At 40.8% G+C, this 21,302-nt stretch overlaps 1 protein-coding gene across 5 annotated transcripts in view; it reads left to right on the forward strand.

Moving 5' to 3' along the window:
- The first annotated feature begins 4,236 nt into the window (after positions 1-4,236).
- LOC113948121 (prefoldin subunit 3) overlaps positions 4,237-21,302 on the forward strand; it is a 41,047-nt gene continuing 23,981 nt past the window's right edge. For 4 of the 5 annotated variants that reach the window (XM_027645465.1, XM_027645461.1, XM_027645460.1 and 1 more), the window contains exons 1-8: positions 4,237-4,692; positions 12,084-12,226; positions 14,935-15,010; positions 15,797-15,899; positions 16,079-16,172; positions 16,277-16,388; positions 17,448-17,554; positions 18,141-18,182. In XM_027645465.1, coding sequence (XP_027501266.1) covers positions 4,560-4,692; positions 12,084-12,226; positions 14,935-15,010; positions 15,797-15,899; positions 16,079-16,172; positions 16,277-16,388; positions 17,448-17,554; positions 18,141-18,182 — 810 coding nt within the window. In that variant the 5' untranslated portion in view covers positions 4,237-4,559. The remainder of the gene's footprint in view (positions 4,693-12,083; positions 12,227-14,934; positions 15,011-15,796; positions 15,900-16,078; positions 16,173-16,276; positions 16,389-17,447; positions 17,555-18,140; positions 18,183-21,302) is intronic. The other variant, XM_027645464.1, reaches the window with a different exon arrangement.

Genomic DNA, 21,302 nt, shown 5'->3' on the forward strand with positions numbered 1-21,302 from the left:
TTAGATGATGCTGATGACTTGTTTCTCTCCCAGAAACCACCACATCCAGTAGCCAATTTCAACCACACCTGACAGCAATAAAGATCCCCAATCCGCTCCGCTTTGGCAAGACACGTGGAAAACAGGGAGCCAAGCAGAAGGGACTCTCGGTGCCCCTGCAGGGAGAAAGGCTGGGGCAGGGATTCACACATTGGAGACTGGAGTGCTGGGTCAGATAATCAGCATTGAGCCCACATTGTAGCCTCCAGGAACTCTGTCTCTTCCACTGCCACAGTTGCTTGAGAGTTGTGTTTCCTTTCCTTGCAGGCTACTGTGGAATCAAGGTGTTCCTCAGACACCTCAGTGGTCTGAACTGTGAGTGAAGCAGCTTTGCTTACAGCTCGCCCTTCCATTCAGATGTCTCACTGGCCACTAGGAAAAATGCTAATGACAAGAGTTGAACTCTCCTGAGTTTAAACTGGGATTGAACAAGTCTGATTAAATTTAGTTTTATAATTTTAGATCACACAGTATTTACAAAAAAAAAAGCAAAGATTTTTATCTCAATTCTATCAGTTGAGATAGCCACCAGTAAGGTAGGTTCTGCAATATTTTGGACTCAGTGCTGTTGAGCAGATGGTATTTATTGACAAACCTGCTGCTGAACTGTTTGCATTCCCAGGGCTGTAGGTGCAGTCAGCCCGAAGCATATTCACTACTCATTACTAAAATACTCATTTCCCTGGAAAACCATCTGTGTCATTCAGTCATGGCAGAAGCCCAGAAACATCCGTTCCCTCCACTAACACTACCCCCCAAGCACTATTTATGTGCATCCATGCCTGGACTGCAATTCCCTCATTACCTGCCCTACAGTAAACAGAGGGCAGCAAAATGAATGAGAGGTAAACTGCACATATAATTTCCAGCTTTCATCTTTACAAAAAGGAACTAAAACATAGGTGCAGGAAAGTGGCCAAGAGCAAGACTTGTTCCATTAGACTGAAGGGCAGTCTCTCCTACTAAGTAACAAGGGACAGGACAAGAGGAAATAGCCTCAAGTTGAGGCAAGATTTAGACTGGATATCAGGAAAAAATTCTTCACCAAAAGGGTTGTCAAGCATTGGAACATGCTGCCCAGGGCAGTGGTGAAGTCACTATCCCTTAAGGTATTTAGAAGATATGTAGAGTGGCACTTAGGGACATGGTTTAGTGGTGAACTTGGCAGTGCTGGCTTAGTGGTAGGACTTAATGATCTTAAAGGTCTTTCCAACCTAAATGATTCTGTGATTCTACCTGCAGTCATCCATGCTGTGCACAGGATGGCTTGAGCCCAGAGCAAGTCAATGTGCTGACTGAAGAGGGACATTTGAACTCATATTTGGACCTGACTACCACATCAAGTAAGGACAGAGTCATGGTAATGGGAAAAACTCAACCCATTTTATGTGAAATTTAGGCTTTCTAATATGGAATAAAATAAGTGAGTCGCTACTGGGGGAGGAGGTAGCACAGAATAGCCACTGTGCTTCAGCTCATACTCTCCTTTATTGCAAAACAGCTTCCCTGTTTAGACAGGCCCTAAGAGATGTAGACATATGTAATGTGTATTTAATCTTTCCATCTCTTCTTTTCTTACTGTTTTGATGTTTCCTCAGGCTTTGAAGATTCAAGATCTTTATTTCCCAGAAACTACAAGCCTTAAAACAAAAATAAGGCAGCTGGAAACTGCCTGCTGCCAGCCAGACTAAAGAGTTTGTAACTTTTTCCAGCACAGGAAATGTTCAATATTTTAATAGCAGTGACCATGTTTTAATGCATTTATGCCCTTAGGGCTATAGAAATCCTTCATTCACAACATTACCCACCCCAGTTCATAGGACCACTAATACTTGTTCAGTGTCATCATGCTTTTCAACGGTATTGAAAGAGACCCTGCTTGTCTTTGGTATCGGGGCAGACTGGAATGGAGTTAATTTTCCCCAAAACTGCCCTCATAGAAATGCACCCTGTAAGCCATGTAAACCCTGAAACACCATCCTAGGCCTTGACAGGCACATTTTGTGGTGACATGGTACCCCAGAAAGAATTGAATCTGACAATGAGACTCATTTCCAAAATAATCTCATGAACTCCTGGGCTAAGAAACACATCATTGAGTGGGTATATCACATCCCCTATCACCCATAATCATACTGAAAGACTGAGAGATGTGATGGACTGTTAAAGACTATGTTGACAGTGTTGGACAGTGGGGCATGGAAGAAGTGGGATATAAATTTAGCAGAAGCCACTTGGCTGGTTAACACCAGACTGGCTAAACCTCCTGGTCCTGCCCAAACAAAACCCCTATATACTGCGAAAGGAGAAAAGGTGCCCATAGTACACCTAGGGAACGTTTCCTGCTTTACTGCTTTTATACGTGTATTGCAATAGCAGATGGTTGGGTGTGTGTCTAGCCCACATATTTGTGGAGCATCTCACTTTAGGGATAATGTAAGCAATAGAGCTTTAATCAGTACCCTAAAATATGACTTGACTGTCAGAAGCTGCTAGATTCTTGTTTATTACACTCGTATTCAACAGCCTCCTTACTAGTCTTACTTTTTGTGGTTTTACTTCAAAGTTGTAACCTAAAATAACTATTGCTGTGTTCCATCTTTTATTTGTATGAGTGTTCACACTTACATTAATGTACTATAAATGCAGAAGTTAAAAAAATACTCTTCCGAGGAATGGCCTGGGAAGAGTGTTCTGACTGAGTAGTAGTGATGCTCAATTTTTTCCTCACTGTATAGGGTTTGGCTGGGATGGATTTAGTTTTCCCCATGGCAGCCCCCATAGGGCTGTGCTGGATATCAGTAGCTACAAAGGTGTTGAGAACCCACCAGTGGTTCGGCTACAGTTCGGTAGCAGGCTGGGGGTCAGTCTCTTCTCCCAAGTAAAAAGTGATAGCACAAGAAGAAACGGCCTCAAGTTGTGCCACGGGAGGTTTAGATTGCATATCAAGAAAAAAATTCTTCACCAAAAGGGTTGTCAAGCCCACGACCAGGCTCCACAGGGCAGTGGTGGAGTCACCATCCCTGGAGGGATTTAAAAGATGAGATGTAGATGTGGCGCTTGGAGACATGGCTGGGCTTAGCAGTGCCAGGTCGATGGTTGGACTCTATGAGCTTAGGGGTCTTTTCCAATCTAAATGATTCTCTAGTCCCATGAAACAGGCTCAGCAGAGGAGGTTGGGCTCTTTTTTCCCAAATGTCCCTTCTGCAATCAAAGTCTGCAAAAGTTTTCTGAGGAGCTTTTATTCTTTCTCCTCAACCTGCGAGGGAGTTTCCCTTCATGGGGTCCTTCCAGACTTCTGCCTCCCTGCAGACTGATGCTTCTGGGAACACTCATCCCACCAAAATCTAGTAGAACCTGGTCTACCAGAGGGTGTGCCTGCCCATGGCAGGGGGGTGGAACTAGGTGGTCTCCAAGGTCCCTTCCAACCCAGGCCGTTCTATAAGTCTGTGATGAAAATCTGATCTCAAGCCCCGTTCGATCATTCTCTCTGCCACCCCTCGACAGCCCAACCCCAGGCTTTGCGCTGGTGCTTCTCTCACTGCTGGACACGCCGTGACGACCGGGCAGATTTTATTTATAATGTCACACCCACACAGAGAACAAAGAGCTGTCACGCAACTCCGACAGGAGGTTGTTGCCAGGAGGGTTGGCAACCAATGACAGGCCAAGAGGACATAGTCTCAAGCTGTGCCAGTGGAAGTTTAGGCTGGGCATTAGGAGGAATTCCTTCACGGGAAGGGTGATTGGACATTGGAATGGGCTGCCCAGGGAGGTAGTGGAGTCACCGTCCCTGGAGGCATGTAAGGAAAGACTGGACGTGGCACTCAGTGTCATGGTCCGGTTGACACGGTGGTGTTCGGTCATAGGTCGGACTCGACGATCTCAGAGGCCTTTTCCGTGATTCTGGGGGAGGCGGGTCACGGAGCACCCGAGCTATACCTGGGGCGGGGGGGGCTGGTCCCCGCCGCCCGCGGGACACCTGAGGCCCGGCGGGAGGGGCGGTCCCGTTCCGGTCGGGCTCTGGCCCCACTCCCGCCGGATCCTGCCCCTCTCCTGCCCCCTCCGGCCCCTCTCCAGCCCCATTCCCGCCGGGCTCCGGCCCCGCTCAGGGGCGGCGGGGCGGGAGCGGGGCGGGCGCGCGGTCACCTGACGCCGCGGCCGCCGCCATTTTGTCTGTGAGCGCAAATGTGAAAGGGAAAGCCGGGGCGCACCCGCGGGAGGAGCAGCGGCAGCGCCGAGCGGCGCCGGGAGCCGGGGGAGCACCGCCGCCGGGAGCCGGGGGAGCACCGCCGCCGGGAACCAGGGGATCGCCACCGCCGCAGCGCGGAGCAGCGGGAAGAGCCCCTGTCGGCGCGGCCGAGAGGAGCCGCTGAGGCGGAGCCCGGCGAGCGCTCCCGCCGGAGGGAGCCGCCGGCGCCCTTCCCCCGGGAGGCTGCGCTCGCCCCCGGCCTTGCGGGGGAGCCGCCGCCCCGGCCTTGCGGGGGGACCGCGGGGGAGCCGCCGGCAGGGCCGCGGCGATGATGTCGGGGCAGTCGATCACCGACCGCATCACGGCGGCGCAGCACAGCGTGACCGGCTCGGCCGTGGCCAAGGCTGTGTGCAAGGCGACGACCCACGAGGTGATGGGCCCCAAGAAGAAGCACCTGGACTGTGAGTAGGACCCGGCGGCGGGGCCGGGGTCGGAGCTCCGGGGCGGCTTTGCTGCCCTGGGGCTGCGGGCGGGCGGGAGGCCAGAGCCGGCCGCTCGCACTTGGGGGGGGGTGTCGTGTAAATCTGGGTGGACCTGAGTACCGTGAGCTCCAGAACTTATTTTCCACGTGGAGGGAGTGAGGTTTGTAACGCCCTGTGGCGCCCGGGAAGCAAAAATATTCCAACCTCACGAGCTCTTCCCGGTGAGGGCTTCTTAGCTCGTGTGCTGTGGCTACAGTGGTGCTTGTTAATCCGGCACCTGGGGAAAAGGTGGATTTACTGCTGTGAGCCAGAATGCATTTTTTTTAGCACTGTTCTGTCCTTCTGTGCATCCGCTGGACTGCAGCCGGTTAAATATTTCTGTCGTTTCCCGAAATATCACAGCGTTTTGTCTTGCGGCTCGTGAAAGGAGGTAAAAAGATTAGGAGTGAAGGGAAGGGCGTAGGTGGACCAGTGGATTTCTCCTCGATAAGAGTATGTTGCCGCTGATATACTTTAATATGCTAAAACTCCCTTCTGTGTAACAAAAAGGTGCAGAAAGTTACCCTTGAAGTCTACAACAGTATCAGTGGTATCGCTTCGCTTCAGGTTTTAATAACGGGATATCAATCGCAGTTGCTGTTTGCTCAGAAGGGCAGTGAATGCTTCAAACCTTGCTCGTTGCGCAGCACACCTGTTCCCCAGCTAGTAAAAGTGAAATAAGTGTGTGTTTCCATTAGAGAGAGGGATAAAGGCGTAAAGGCTTTTGCCCGTTTCTTCAAAGGCTGGCAGGTAGTTTTGCAGCCCTCGTGCAAGTTGAAGGTACTAAAGGGAGTCTGCTGTTGAGGCTCTCTGAAGAAACACTGTAGGTTTTATATGGTTTGAGGGTAGTTCGGCTGTGTGACACTGTGACGCTCGTCTGTTCATACAGGCTTGTGCGAGACCATTCGATGTGGATCAAACAGTTAAAAATAACCAAATATATATTTCATTTGTTACTGATCTGAATGGGTGGGATCCAGCTACAGTAGTGAATATTGCAGCTACTGTGTTGAAATTAAAAGCTTTAAAACTGGGTAACTGACAATTTCTTTTTTAAAGACACCTTTTTGCATTACCTTGTTTTATCTTGTCTTGTGTTGTGCCTGTGGTAGAACAAGTTAATGAGGTAACCCTTGAGTCCAGAAATGGCAACATAACAGGAAGCCAGAAAGTGGTGACAGTTTGCTCAATAGTTTGAAAGCTTTTGAATCTTAAAAGAGGTAATGTGTTGTTTGAAAATATCCTTAAAATAATGTCATCTACCAAAAGTCACCCCCAAAAACAAGAAAATGGGAACGTGGAAAAATTCCTGAGAATAACATAAACTGAGATTGCTTTTTGACTAACAAGTTCCTCTGAATGTCTTTTGATCTAAACCTGTTTAGAGCTGTCACAGTCTCTCCTGAAGGTCCCCTTCTGTGATGAGTTCCATGTTCTGGTGTAATTTACTTGCTCAGACTTTGGTCTAAGACAAACAAAAATCTTCTTCTTGTGACTAGTGTCTGAAATACAGGAATGCTTTGGTGGGGTAGGGAAAAAAACATGTGAAATATGGTACCTCAAATATGTCTGTAAAGGGGTTAAAAAAAATTCCAATGAATATGCTCCAGTCTTCACTGAGCATATCCAGGCACTGCTTTTCAAACCTCTGCAACCCTTTGAGTGGCACTTCTTAATTTTTCACTTCTACACAAGACTTGCTTTTATTTAATGTGAGCAGGTAAATACTAAATACTGTCATCTCTGGAAAAATCAACACAATATATGTTTTCCAAGATACAGTGCAAGTACTTCCCAATTTAAGTAAATTATGGACAAAAATATAACTTGGATTTAATGTAAAATACTGGTAGTTGTATCCTGGTCACTACATGTGTGTGTCATTCAAAATGATACACCATCTGGTACTATTTGTAATTGCTACTCAGGAAAAAGCTTTAACAAGAACATTTTTTTGAGAGTTGCTATAGTTGTATCAGGGATTGTGGAGGGGTATCAGTTTGTGCACTCTGTTCAGATTAATTCTGAAAATCCCCTTATTGCCAAGTTTTCTCAGCAAGAAAAACTGTCGTATGACAACATAGGTTTTTACAGGAAAATGTTATATATGCAGTGTGTGAACTAGTATTTAAGAGTCTTGGGGTTTGTCTGACTACTGATTGCTGAGTAGCATAGTCATATTTTTCTTGAAGAGTGAAAAAACACCCACAAAAAACCCATCCCCAAAACCTAAGCAATGTCAATGGGAATACTTGGGGATTTACCTTTTAAAGTAGGTCACGGTGTCCTAAATAAGTCAGCAGATCTATTTCTGTAGTATTTTGTAATATTTTCGGATAATACAAAATGTCATATAGAGGCTGATCTTTCCTCTTAGTGGAGCACCTGAAGGTCTTGTCTCATCTTTCCCAGCGTGGGTTCTGTCACTGCCCTCAGCCTCCTGAGCCTGGTTTGCAGTGGAATGGGGCTGTTATGCTTTTGGAGACAAACCTCTTCTTGTCTAACTACTGAAGAGTCATAATAAAAAAAGGATAAATTAAAGCTGTAGCCAAGTTGGTAACTGGCAGAGTAGACTTGTGTGTAGACTGAAATTTAGAAAAATCCAAACCCGTAAATCAATTGCATCTTAAACTTTTAAATGAACACAGTAACAATGGAAAAAGCAACTCCTGCTTAACTTGTATACAGTCCACTTAAGAAGAGCAGGGAAGGGGAAAGTAGTTAATGTTACTCATTGAAATTTAACACTCCTATACATACACAAGCTTTGGAAATCTTGGTAGAAGTGGTAATTCAGGTATACAATTGTATTATTGAACAGAATTAGTCTCTTAAGCCTGTTGTTTTAGGAGAAGGGTGAAGTCTCCACCAAACCATCACAAACTATATATTTTGCCAATAATATCACATTATGACTCAGTTTGGGGTTGATTTTGTACCTGCCCATTCTCATTCTCCCTTTTGGCCGCCAAAGCTCTTGGCAGTCGGGTAAATGCTGAGGCAGTGTGGTTCTTGCAGAGGTGTGTAAACTGTGATACAGAACAAAGACATTTTCTTGAACTCTTTACACAGAGGAGTAGCTGTGTTTAATTTGAAGTTCTTTAGTAATCATTGAAGCTTTTCAGTACAATAATTGAGGAAATTTAACTTGAACAAAAAAAAGAGTTAATATCGTACGGATCTATCAATAGGGTTTATGTTTAGCTTTTTAAAGAAACTTTATGGGCTGTCTGTCCTGTATCCTTGTTTATTGGGGAAGTGGGACAGAATAGCTGAATTGCTTTCTTCTGGTGAAGTAACTGGAAGTTCAGATTTAGCTGTTATTACATAACTGAAACTTAAAGATTGATCTCAACTGTATATTAAAAGAGCACATGGGCATAAAAATATTTTTATCAGTCAGGTGCTATGTTTTAAGTCTTCCAGCAAGAATTGTTGGACTCCTTGGCTACATTGAGAAAGTTTGCTGAAGTGGCTCTGATGTTTTATCTTTTGGTAATGTGTCATCTATGGTGCAACTTTCAAAAAGGAAATGTATTTTTTTTCAAGACTGTGTGACGGAAGAAAGTGGTCTTAATTTTTACATCTGTCTTAGAGCAGTTTCTGTCCTGTGACAAAATGGAAGAAATACGTGAATATTAAACCATTATGGTTGCCTTTAAGCTATGTATTTAGAGTTCTCTTGAGGGAGATTCCTGACTCATATGACTTTCTTGAAAGTTGAATAGTCTGTCAGTTTTTGTTAATGCCTGACTGAGAATTTTCCAAAAACCTGTTATATGTATATTTTGGGTTGGGTTTCTTTTTTATATCTGGATTTTTGCATGCTGCTCTCTGAAGAGCTGTATAGTTTCACAGATGATGTGCCAGTATTTCAGATGAGCTGTGGAAGAGAAATCCTCAGTACTCTTCTAGGCAGTAAGATTTCCACAGCTCTTCCAGGCTGCTTGAAAACCCCTATGGTGCTCTTCTGCTTTAAAGCTGTTTGATTTTTTTTTTCTTTTTTCTTTTTTTTTTTTCCTTATGTGATGTTAACATGTTTCTAAATTCCATTCTAGAAATAGCACCACAGCTTCACTTGCAGTTGAAATGATTCCTCTGGGTAATTGGCAAAATGCTTTGAGTTGTGAAGTGTTTATATAAGTAGTGCGATAAGAAAATGAGCCTCACTCACCCTATGCATTTCAGTCCAGTTTTTGCTGCCAACATCCATATTACAGTTGCCCAGCTGTCAGTCCCTCAGGTGCATGTGTTCTCTTATACTCCCAGATGTATGGGTTTAATAGCCTTTTCCTCCTGTGCCACCAGCTGTAACAGATCCATGCAGTTGTTTCTGTGTAGTTATTCCTGTTGCAGGCTTAGAAAAATCATATTAGAGAAATGGCACTTGCTTTTCTTTTTATGGATCTCAATTGGTAGAATTGAAATGTGATGCCAGCTTTTTATTACTAGTTGTAAAATATTAATTTAAAAAAATTACCCTGAGTAGGCTTATTAAAGAGTCTTTTTAAACTTGTGCTTTTGCAACACACACTTTTGGCCTATAAGAGATTTTTTTTCCTTAGTTTAGTATTTTAGAGATGTTTTCTTTGTCTAAGCATGTGTTCTTCAGTGTTGGCAACTGTGGCTTATGTGTTTGTGTGTTGAAGGAGATTTTGGAATGAAAGATCAGGGTTGTTTGTGTTAAGTGCCATGGCTTCTTGTGGAAGTAAACTTGTGCTGGCAAGATAAGCCAAAGCTTTTTTTATGGATGTGGGGCTTAAGGAGAGGTCATCAGCTACAGCATTAGGTACAGGTGTGAACAGCAGGATTCCTGTCACATTGTGCCTGAACAGCACTGTAAGAACACTCGGTAGCAGTCCTAGACATACAAATGTGCAAGGGATCCCCCAGGTGTTCAGCATCATTTTAGGATCTGCTGGAATATCTGCTGGGAAACCTTAGGCAAGGTGAAGAGATTGAAATCTGTGTGGAGAGTGCTGGCAAAATAGGAATGAAAATAGCTTGGCTAACCTGACTGGAGAGTAGAAAGGGTTTGGGTTTTAACCTGGATCTTCCCTCCCAGTTTCAACTGTTATTTAATAAGCACACTTAATAGTGAAAAATCCTCAGTGAAAAATCTGACTTAGTGGTTGTGTGAAGGAAAAAGACTTTGTGCAGAAATAATATTTTCCATAGGCTGTCCATGTGGTCTTTGACCTGAGCAGATCAATGGAATTTCTTTAACTGTTACCTAGTGGTGTTATAGGTGTTGCTCTTTATAGAGTTTGGGGGATTCTTGTTGGTTGTTTTTTTGGTTGGTTGGTTTTTATAAACTGATAGTAGGACTTGTAACAGTCCTGTAACATTCTGTGCTGGTTACAGACACTTCAGGTACTGGTGCTTGCTTGGTATTTCCATGTCTGTCTGTTATTTTTGCTTATAAACTGATTGGGTTTAGGAAGACAAACTTGCCTTAATGTGTTTTGAGACAACTTAGAAATGTCATAACAAAGTTCTCATTCAGTGATGAGTGGAATTAAAATTTAAGATTTTTTTAAGTATAAATTATGGAATTGGAACTTTCTTCATTCTGTGAGGCAGTAATTGCCTGTGGACTGTTTGGACTTCTAGGTTAAAGTACTTTTTAAAATGACAGAGCATCTGATGATGATACAACCATGAGCAGTGTCTACCAAATGGCTTGTTTGTGAGAAACTTCACCTTTGTAAATGTTGAACTATTTTAACACTACTCAGCAATAAGATTTTGATGTATAGCTTGCTTAAAACTTCAGGGCTTTTGTTTTTGTGCAGTTATTTCAGCATTTTTGCGTGTTACTAATAAGGATGAAAGTTTTCATCCCAGCTGCGTGTTTTGTATATATTTGGAAGCCTTTGACATCAGAGTGAAATTAGTAACTTACTGTAATTTCCATTTTATAGCTTTCTACCTGAACAAGATAATATCTAAAATTCCTTACCCCGTTAAAATTACTCTGGTTATTAAATTATTTTAAACAGTGATCCTTAATCAAAGGACTTTTTGTTCCTAATAAACTGATCTTTAATTAAGATACACCTATAATATATTCTGTGCGTTAGAACAGATGTAAATTCTAAGTGTAATATTTCTATGAGGTATTTTGTCCTAAACTATCGATGTGTGAGCTCTAAGTTCACGTTTAAATTGCTTATGATAATGTAGTCTGTCCTCTACATGCTGCTTATAAGACAGAGCAGTTTCAGTGGTGCCATCACCTCGGAATTCAGTTGTTTCCCAGCTTCCCAGGCACCTGCCCTTCCTCAGGTCCTTATCCAGACAAGCCACACAAACAGCAATGGGCTCTGCTACCAACAGTCTGCTCACAGGCTTGGCTTAAAGGAGAGGCCACAAAGGAAGCTTTTCAAACCAGATGTTTGTTTTACTGGCCTTGCCCAGTCCTTAGGGTGTACTTTGATCACACCTGAGCCAAATTTAGTACAGAGAGAGAACATGTCTGATGTGCATGTCTTGAGGGGTTTAGAGCAGTCCTGGATTCAGTTCTTTGCTCCCTTCTCTGCAAGTACCTTCCCCAGCCTTCTCAGGCAGGTGCTTTCCCACGTGTCTGCTGGAGCCTGGTCCAGTTTTGTACCAGTACTCAAGCAGAGGCTTGAAGCTCTGTCTCTGACCTCCCAAGTTAATGTTCTACTGTCAAGTTTATTATCAGTCTTGGACACAAAGAGCTTTTTTGTACGAAAGCCTGGCACCTACCATGATTCACCACAAAATAGTCAGTAGGCTGGTGATTAGGTTTTTTTAGCTAAGTGGAAAGATGTGTAGATGCAAGTTCTTGCTCTTAATTCTTACAGAAAGGAGGCTTATTTTACAGGTTTGTAGCATCTCATTTGCTGTCATGTGTGTCAGTACTCAGGCTTATGTTGGAGTGGCAAAGTACTTACTGCCTGTTGGTCCCATGAGGTATAGATGTCTCAGCTTTTCCTTGCTTCTTGGATTTTCATTTTTTTTTTGGTTACATTGAGTGGCCTCAGACACTGAGCACCCAGAAAGTGTGCACTGGCTTTCAAACACTAATTTGGGCTCTGTTGGGTTTCTAATGGAACAAGTTATTTGTTGATGAAGTATTGGGACTCCATAAAATTACTGAAATGCCTTTCAAGTTCATACTTGGAGTCCTTCAGTAAAATGTAGTGAATTTGAGGAAGGAGTCTAAAAGACCTCAATTATTTCTTAAACAAAGAACTGAAGTTCATGCTTACAGTAAGAATTCTCAGTGTAAAAACACAAAATAATGTGTTGATCCTCTTTGAGCATGTAACTCATTATTATGCTTTTTTTCCCCTTTAATTTAGATCTAATACAGTGCACAAATGAAATGAATGTGAATATTCCACAGTTGGCAGACACACTCTTTGAGAGAACTGCAAACAGTAGCTGGGTTGTAGTGTTCAAAGCTCTAATTACAACACACCACCTCATGATGTATGGAAACGAGGTAAGACATGATTAGTTCTGTTAAGGTCTCCTTTATGGCTTTTAAAACATTGTCTCAGTCTGTAAGGCATTAGATGTGTATTTCAGTTTTCCAGGATCTTTGTTTTTTCCTCAGCTGGTGGCTGTAAAGTACTTGTAAAAAACAAAAATATATTCCTTCATTATTTCAATACCAAAATACATCAGTGTTTGCAATTTACCTGCAGGTATCTGGGTTGGGCTGTGAGGAAATAATGAGTGACCTTTGTAGGATAGACACTTGAAAGACTTCTGATGAGCTTTACTTCATTAGGGTAGTGCTTATCAGGAAGAGCACAGCAGAAGAGTCCTGTTAGCCCTCCATAAATGTGCAGCCAACCTTAAAACAGATAAGGAAGAATATGTACTAGAGGGGAGAGAAATATGATGACTGGAATATTTGATCCTGCAAGTCATCATCTGATGGGCTAAACCTTCAGATGTTGTTGCTGTTTACATTCCCCTGAAACATATTTCTACTGCGTTTGATTCACTTAAATTATTTCATCACAATTTATGAAATGCATCCCAGTCACTAACATGGCATTAGAAATGTAGCCTCTGTTGTACAATCCATACATTAAAAGCTAAACTTTGGTGAGATGACAGTCCTAAATCTGTGTGCAGTCATTGACCTAAGAAATGATTGCTGACTACCAGTAATATTGAAGTGATGACTCCTCAAGTGCCCACCAGCCATTAAACTGCTCTGAAAGCTTGGTCTTTGCCTCCTCTCTGCAATGCTCTGTGAACTGGATTGAAATGACCTGTAAAACATAGTGTGCTTTTCCTTAGCAGCTCCTCAGGTTATTTACCTGTTTAAGCTGTGTTTTCAACAGATAATAGACTGAAATAAGGAATATTGCAATGTAAAATTCACTGCTTGGAATTTACTACTTATTACAAGTATAAAGCTAAACTGAATGCTGTAAATCAGCTTGTTTATTCCCTCTTTTTCCAAGAGGGAATAAACTTTTTCCAGTTCATATCTACACAATGAAACTTGCAAGGAAGAAAACCAAACAAACCACAAACTGAACCACAGAAAAAATAAAAAATCAAAACTTTGAGTTGTGGGCCACCAGCCAGTATCTGTTTGCCCATACAGTGTTTTGTACTGGCAGAAGAGTTGAATTTTTATGTCTATACCAAATCTGCTCCTCATCTTTGAACAGGTGCATTTGGAATTTGAGAGAATTCCTTCATACCTGCTGAGATAACGTGGCTGGAGCATCAGTTCTGTAATTTCAGGTGGAACATGACTGTACTCCTCACTCTCCTAATACATTAAAAGAGGCTTTTTCTGAAGCAAATAAAAATTATCAGATGTTGGACTTCTATTTTAAGTAAAAGTAAACATAAGAGAGGATCAAAATGTTGCCAGAGCAATCACTGTCTTGCAGTTTCTTGTTCAATATAGCTGCCTGTTTCCTGAGATGAAGTTTTGGGTGAAACTCCTCTTGCCTGTGCATTTTGCAGCATAAGACCCCTGACATCTGAGTAGCTGAGAGTTAGCCTTGTCCCTTTTAAAATGAGATTCAGAACAGTAGCTAATTTTGAAATATATATGGATAGAAACCCTTTGAATATCACTGTTCTGTTCCTGATCACGTTGCTACTGTTTTGCTTGTATATCTCTGAATGCAGTAATAAGATGTACAGATAAGTCAACTGGAAAGCAGAATAAGAAAAAACAGAGCCTGAACTGTTGGTAGGCAAAGCCTACCTCTGGAGTTGCTGATGAGGTGGTATGTGACAAGCTGGGGAATCACTGGAAGGTTAAATTGATTTCAGTTTAAATAGTACCTGTGAGAAGGATTTGCTCGCTACTGTGCTAAGCCCTCTGTTACAGTTCCCAGGAGCAGGTGCTCTCCTGAGCCTCACTGAACACATGCTGCTTTACAGAGTACAACAGCCCCAGCCTGGCAGGAGGGTGGATTTCCACCATGGAGAGTGAAGGAACAGGCCCTGCATTCTGTGGCAGCAGAGCATTTCAGATCAAAGCAAGTCCCTTAAGCCATATTTATCATAATTCTCTTTTATGCACTAAAACACATACAAACAAGCAAGAAAGTCAAGAAATGAAAATCACAGGAGGTCTGTGTGTGACAGTGGCAGAGTAGCTTTTCAAACTACCTTGCTTACCTGGATGTGTTTGTCTCTTTTTTAATATTAGCCAGCTATTATTTGTCAAAACTTAAACGTTGTTTAGTCAGATCACTGCATTATATATAAAAGGATATGGTTATCACCCCATTGGTGCTGCTCACCACAGCTCAGAACCATTATTCTTATTCACTGCTTTTAAACTGTGTAATTAAGCCTGTCTTCTTCTACAGCAGCAGTAGAGTTGTGCAAACTTTGGGAGCTTGAATAATGCAAGTGGTATTTTTGTTTTGTGTTTTCCAGCTTGTCTGTTCTAAACTACAAGTTAATGAAGCAGCTTCCTCTAGGATTATTAGTGTTTTATTCACAGGCAGTGATGTCTTTATTAATTTAAATCTATACTTTTGCCAGATAGAGTTTTGGACTTCAGAGGCTTTGTTAGTGAGTGTTTTCAGGTTTTCCTCTAAATTTTTCCCTTTTAACCAAATTCTATTGTTGATAGAGGTTACAAGGTAAGTGTAGTTTTCTTGCTCAAGTGTTTTGACTCTCACAACAATTACATTCCCAACTTTTTTTCACCAACAGCGCTTTATCCAGTATCTTGCATCCCGGAATACTTTGTTCAACTTAAATAACTACCTGGACAAAAGTGCCATGCAGGGTAAGGATCTTTCACTGAAGGAAATAACTCCACTGCTTTTTTTCTCTGTGATAGTGCATGTGTAGGTGCACTCCAGGAGACAAATGACATTTAAATTGAAGGGTATTATGATTTGTATTGCATGAGACACTGTGCATGAGTTACCTGGGTGAGTGCTAGAAATTTTCTGTAATGTATGTAGCGTTGCACACACAGCTGTGAACTTTTAAAGGTGAACTCTTAAGGCTTATTAGAATAAACCTGATGAATTATCAGCACAATAATAACTTTTGCCATTGCATTTTAATGCTTCAGGGGTAAATGTTTACTGTTAAGGTGCATGGAATGGTAACCAGGATGTGTGGTATAAATAGTGAGAACTCCAAATCTCTAAGTCCTTTAAGTACTTGCTAATGGCAAAAAAACATTTTATAGTAAGCTGTGTTAGCAAGCTCTTCAGCATTTTACTAGGAATACATTTTTAGTTAATTTCAAGAACATCTTAACAAAAACTGCTGGGTTCTTTACTGATATTTTATACTTGGTTCTTGTCTAATATTTTAATGCGTTTAGGTGTTTATTCTCATAATTGCAACAAATGCTTTCCTAATCTTAGCAAGTTGGGAAGAAACTAACATCACATCTCAAGGTGAAAAACAGTCGATCTTGAGACTCTAGAAAGTGCCTATGAAGGGCTTTTTAAGCAAGTTGATGTAAAATGGGCTAGTAGGAGGATAGTTCTTGAAAAGAACTTAAAATGAACTGTACCTCTTTAAAATGTCTAACTTACAAATGCTTAACTTTTAGGCTATGATATGTCTACCTTCATTAGGCGATACAGCAGATACTTGAATGAAAAAGCACTTTCATATAGACTTGTAGCAGTTGACTTCACCAAAATGAAAAGAGGGTAAGACTGTTACTTCTTTTGTTAGATCTTTCCTCTTGCAGGGGCTGGAAGCCAGTTGTTCTTGAGCTTGTCATAGAAAGGTGTTCTTTTGACTCTTTGAAGCAATATTGTATTGCTGAAAGAGCATAATGTGCTGAGGTCTCTTTGTAACTTGTAAATCTGTGTCTTTTCCTCTGTAGGATAGATGGAGTGATGAGAACTATGAATCCTGAAAAGCTTCTGAAAACCCTTCCAATCATACAGAACCAGCTTGATGCACTCCTTGATTTTGATGCAAGTACTTTAAACTCAGTGTTAAGTAAAACTCTCTCATTTTGAAGTGAGAGTTTCATTATTTTTTTAAATACTAATTTACTTTCTCATTGCTTTCTACACAGGCAAATCCAAATGAACTAACAAATGGTGTTATAAATGCTGCCTTTATGCTCCTCTTTAAAGATTCCATTAGACTTTTTGCAGCATACAATGAAGGGATTATTAATCTTTTAGGTATGTGAGAATTTTTTTAGCTTTTGAACTTGTGAAGGTATTGAGAAAATTAAGGAATATACACAATTTCTGACTACCATTTCCTGATAAATTCTCTGCTCTATTACTGTTAAATTAAGCCTGTCTTAGTTTTAGTGGCAGGTAGCATAGGCTTAAGCATGCACTTCTACTTGGAAGAATAGATGTTGAAACAGAAACAGAGATGAGACAGTGACTGGTGAGAATGAAACAAGGATACCATAAATGTGCAGTGGATAACCTTTGCAGTTGGACTGTAAAAGTATAATGAGATATCTGGTATTCTGAGTATTTAAAATAGTCACAATATGACTGACTTCTGTTTTCCTGTACCTTCTTTATAGCTTGACTGTTCACCTTTTAACTGGTACCTGACTCTACATGAGCCAATTAGATGACAAGTAGGGTTTCTTGTAAAAGAGTGATAAGCTTTGAACAAAACCTTTTAATTACTATTTAATCAAATTTCTGATCAGTTTGTTCTGTTAATCCATTAGTTTTGACCGAGTGAAATATTCTTAAGTAAAGAGGGCAAAACCATAAAAAGTGAAGGATGTGTTTGATACTCCTTTTGGCAGGTCAGTTCAGGATATGTACTCACTTCAGTAGCCATTCTAATGCCTTTTGGATTTTAAGCCCATCTAGAGACATCAAAATGTATTGATACAGCATCTAAAAATATAAATATGTACCAGGAATGTTTTCAAATGCTAAAATAATTTGCCTCATTTCCAGCTAATAAGCTTTTTGAAAATATTCACCATAATACCTAATTTAACAATTTGCAGTGATTCAAATCCATGCTTAATAAAGCTTTGCATTATAGTCTAATACTCTGAAACAGAAAAATCAGTGTTTTTGTGTTGACTGACTTATCACAAAAGGTGTCAGGTATTAAGGTAAACTTCAAAATCCAAATAGCTTTGAGTTACTCCTGTCTGTTCTCTCCCTGAAGTTTGTCTTGAATTAACTTTTATAATACTGTGTCAGCCTTTTGTTGGGGAGGGTATTATCTTACAAGAGTTTTATTTGCATCCTCAGAAAGATATTTTGATATGAAGAAGAACCAGTGCAAAGAAGGCTTGGATATTTACAAAAAATTTCTAGCCAGAATGACCAAATTGTCAGAATTCCTCAAAGTAGCAGAGGTAAATAAATCTACATCTGTGGAAAGGATCTAATTTAGCTGTCTGTACTGGTACAGTATCAATATTCATAAAAACAACTTCACAAAGATTCCTGTACAGTGAAGTATTCTACAGATTAGGTATTTTAAAGATTGTATACACTCATTAACATGAGATGAGATTCTTGGGTATCCTTTTTTTATTAGACAGAGAAGAACATAGTAAATTTTCCGAAGTGTTGATACAAATTTTATGAACAGTCCAAAAGTATAAACTTAATGTTACAGTCTATTTACAGTGCCCTCCTTTAATGTAACTGCTAAAAAATCTAGTTGCAGTAAGCAATGTGGGTGTTTCTAATGATCCCAGTAGACTTTTCTGCATGAAAGTCAGGCAGGATGAAAAGTTGGGTTTGCCTTGAGATGCACTATAACGCACTTGTGATGTCTGAGATGTGTTCCTAGTGGAACTTGTACCAGTTCAGAAAGTTGTGAATATCCCTTTTTAAATCTTAGTTTCTATGTAACATTCAGATATTGCTGGGGTTTATTTTCATTGCCACTGCATGTATTAATGTACTTTTTTTCTTTGTTTTTTGTAAACCCAGCAAGTTGGAATTGATCAGGGTGACATTCCAGATCTTACTCAGGTCAGTATACACAGTATATTGATTAACCCAACTGTTTTGTTCTCTGTGTTTTTAAGAGGTTGGTGTGTGTCATAGTAATGATTCTTCTTGAGACTATATTCCCTTCTATGTATTTATATATGGGACATGTGTTTAGTAACTTTTACCATGCATTAAATGTACTCAAACTTTGAAGCTCTTAATAAGCTTTTTTTTTTTTTTGATTATTTAAAGCAATAAAACTCACAGAAAATATTTTTCAAGAACTTCTATTTTTTTTTTCACAGAGGATCCCTGGCAAGGTAAGCCACAAACATCTTGCCATGCCTAGAGGAAAACCTTCCATTTCACTGTAACTTAATGTCTTCCAGCACACTCAAAGCTTACAGTTAGTTCAGTCAAGAATTTTTTCTGTCCCCTGAGGTCTGAATAAATTGGATGTTTCTATATCAGCACTCAGTTCCAGCTTCACTATTACTCAGTGTATGAGGGATGTGCACAGTGTAGGTTGTGTGCTGGGAAACTTACCCTGAAAGGTGGAGTGCAGGGAAACACCTTCCAGGGAGGATAAACTGAGGGGCAGAAGGGAGGTGAAAAAGATGGTGTGACCTGCTGAAAGGAAACAGTGACAGTCCACAGCAATGAACAAAGGGGTTCTTTGTGAGCTCCCTCAGCTCACAGGGATGGTGTATTTCTCACGTAGGGCCAACCCAACAGCACAGAGGTGTTTGTCATTATTTCTGCAGTGCAGGGCAACCTGATGGGTGGAATGAAGAGCCACCTGTCAGGACACTGGGGCAATAAACTGGAGTGTCTTAGAGCTCTAGAGTACTCGAGCTCTTTAAGTGGAGTCACTGAGAAACAGTAAAAATTTAATGCGTAAGCTTTGAACAGTCACAGCTAATCCTGCACCACCTTCATGAAATTAAATTTTGTGGGTCAATCATGTAAAAATGTATGTAGTGTGAAGATTTGCCTAAACTTCGGTGTCTTTTTAATGTGGAAATCAAATCTAAACCACAAGCTTCCATTGTTAGTGGTATTCATTACTGCCTACATATGATTTCGATCTGAAACCATACATGCTTCAAAGTACAAATCTCTAATGTTTGCTCCTAGCAATTTATATTAATCCCATCAAGAACTTCTAGGCCTTTTTGGTAGGAAAGAAACATGACTGTAACCATCAGGGTAAGAGCAGGTAATGAGTGAAAACAGTAGTTTGATGTTTTCTGTTGGTGTTTGATCTTAGCATCTTACTTCGTCTGTTGATTAGTAGTGCAGTATTCAGCTGGTCTGTATTATGCTAATCACATTATACTCAAGTCTGAAGTTATTTATACCTCACTGGGTTTGTGTGCACTTGTCCACTTAACTGGGTCATTATAAGGCTCTTGAAAGCAGGTAGGGTTTCTTTATTTACTGAGAATAGGGGGATTTAACTTAACATTTTATTTCTAATGCCTCAGCTGTTTTGTTGTAAGTGCACTTACATGACAGAGGCAACTTTGAACTGGTGGTAGACATCAGCATCCTGTGTATTTTGGCAATTTCAGTTCCACTGTTAAGCCTTCCACTTACATAGAAAATTTCATGACATTTAACATGAGTTAAGTAATTGTACATCCATTTAGTGCCACATTAAAAAGATTTGCTAGAATCTCTTAATAGTGCCATTTTGCCTGCTCCTATAAAGAAAATGTTTTTCTTTGTAGATGCCCTGTTTCACAGTGATGTTGCTTGCGTTCTGTTTATAGCTGTTACTGTATTTCATGAATGTAACTGGATCATTTCCCTCTGTATGGATGTTAGTCTGTCAGATGTCTTTCTGTGGGGGGAGGGAGGCTGAATCATAAAATACAGCATTTCTCATGTCATAATGCCTGTATGAGCCCAGGCATCTTTTCTGACATAAAACTACTCTGTTCACTCAAAATTTGATGTTTTGTTGGATGTGTGCAGCAATAAGAAAGTTCAGAGGAGGTTTGTTGGGTTTAGTTCTTGTGGTTGAGGGGGTCGTTTAGAGGGTTTTAGAAATAGTAAGTATAGAATGTGCTTTTCCATACAAATAAGTTTTAGAGTGACCTTGGGAGAAAAAAAGATTTCTGGAATTAGGGCATAGGCTTCTGTTATTATCGGTATAGTTGTGCCACGCAATGCCTTTTGCAAACTTTTGTGCCTCCTAAAAGGTAAAAGTATGGAGGGGTGATTTTGTTTGTTTGTTTTTTGTTTTTTGGGTTTTTTTTTGGTTCTGATACCTTTCCAGAACGGTATTTCAAAATGTCCCCCTTGGGGTTTGGCTGTCTAGGTCAAACACCAAATTTATTCATGACCTGTTGTTGAAGTAGCTACACTGTCTTATGTCTTAGCTTACCTAGCTCTACTTAAATACAAGCTCAGACCTTAATTTTAAGACAAGAAGTTTTATAGGATTATTCTAAGTACTTTTTTTTCCCCCTCCATCTCTCAATTCATCTAGCTTGAATTGGCCTTCACTGGACTCTAGAATTGTGCTCATTATTTCAAAGGGGAGCTTGCCAAAACCTTGTGTAAATAATATTTTTCCTCTTTCCAGGAAATTACTTGATCTAACTTTTGGTACAGAAGGGCTACACAAGGGCAAGCTTGTTTTTCCTGCAAACAATGCCTGTCATATCTGTTTTAGCTATTGAAAGTTGGCAAGTGGTAAGAGAGGCTTTAATGTCTCTGAAACCCTGCCAGGTGAGGAGGACTGAGCTGGCAAGTAGATTAAAACTTGAGAGGTCCATTCCTTTCATCTGAATCTGCAGTAGGATTTATTTCACTTGGAGTAATTGAGTTGGCTTATTGTATATTTACATGTGGAACAGCTACTCAGTCTGCAGTAGTATTGTTGGGATCAGGTTGAATTTGGTTCCCTATTTTATCAAACCCAACATCCTGCTGTAGTCAGGTGTTTCTGCTATAAGCCTTTGACTGTAAATACTCGAGTGAAGACTGGCTGGCTTTTTGTTGTTACATGAGAAAGGAGATCAAAAATACCAAGTCTTTGTTTTGGGACTTCTTTGAGTTCAGGGGAGTACTGCTTAATCAGCTGTGGTTATTCAGTTAATCTTAACCTAGCAAATACTGTTGCCAAAACCAAAGATGCAGCTTGCATGT

The sequence above is a fragment of the Corapipo altera genome, unplaced genomic scaffold (assembly GCF_003945725.1).
Source record: "Corapipo altera isolate COAL_440 unplaced genomic scaffold, ASM394572v1 65, whole genome shotgun sequence".
In the NCBI taxonomy this organism is placed as follows: Eukaryota; Metazoa; Chordata; class Aves; order Passeriformes; family Pipridae; genus Corapipo; species Corapipo altera.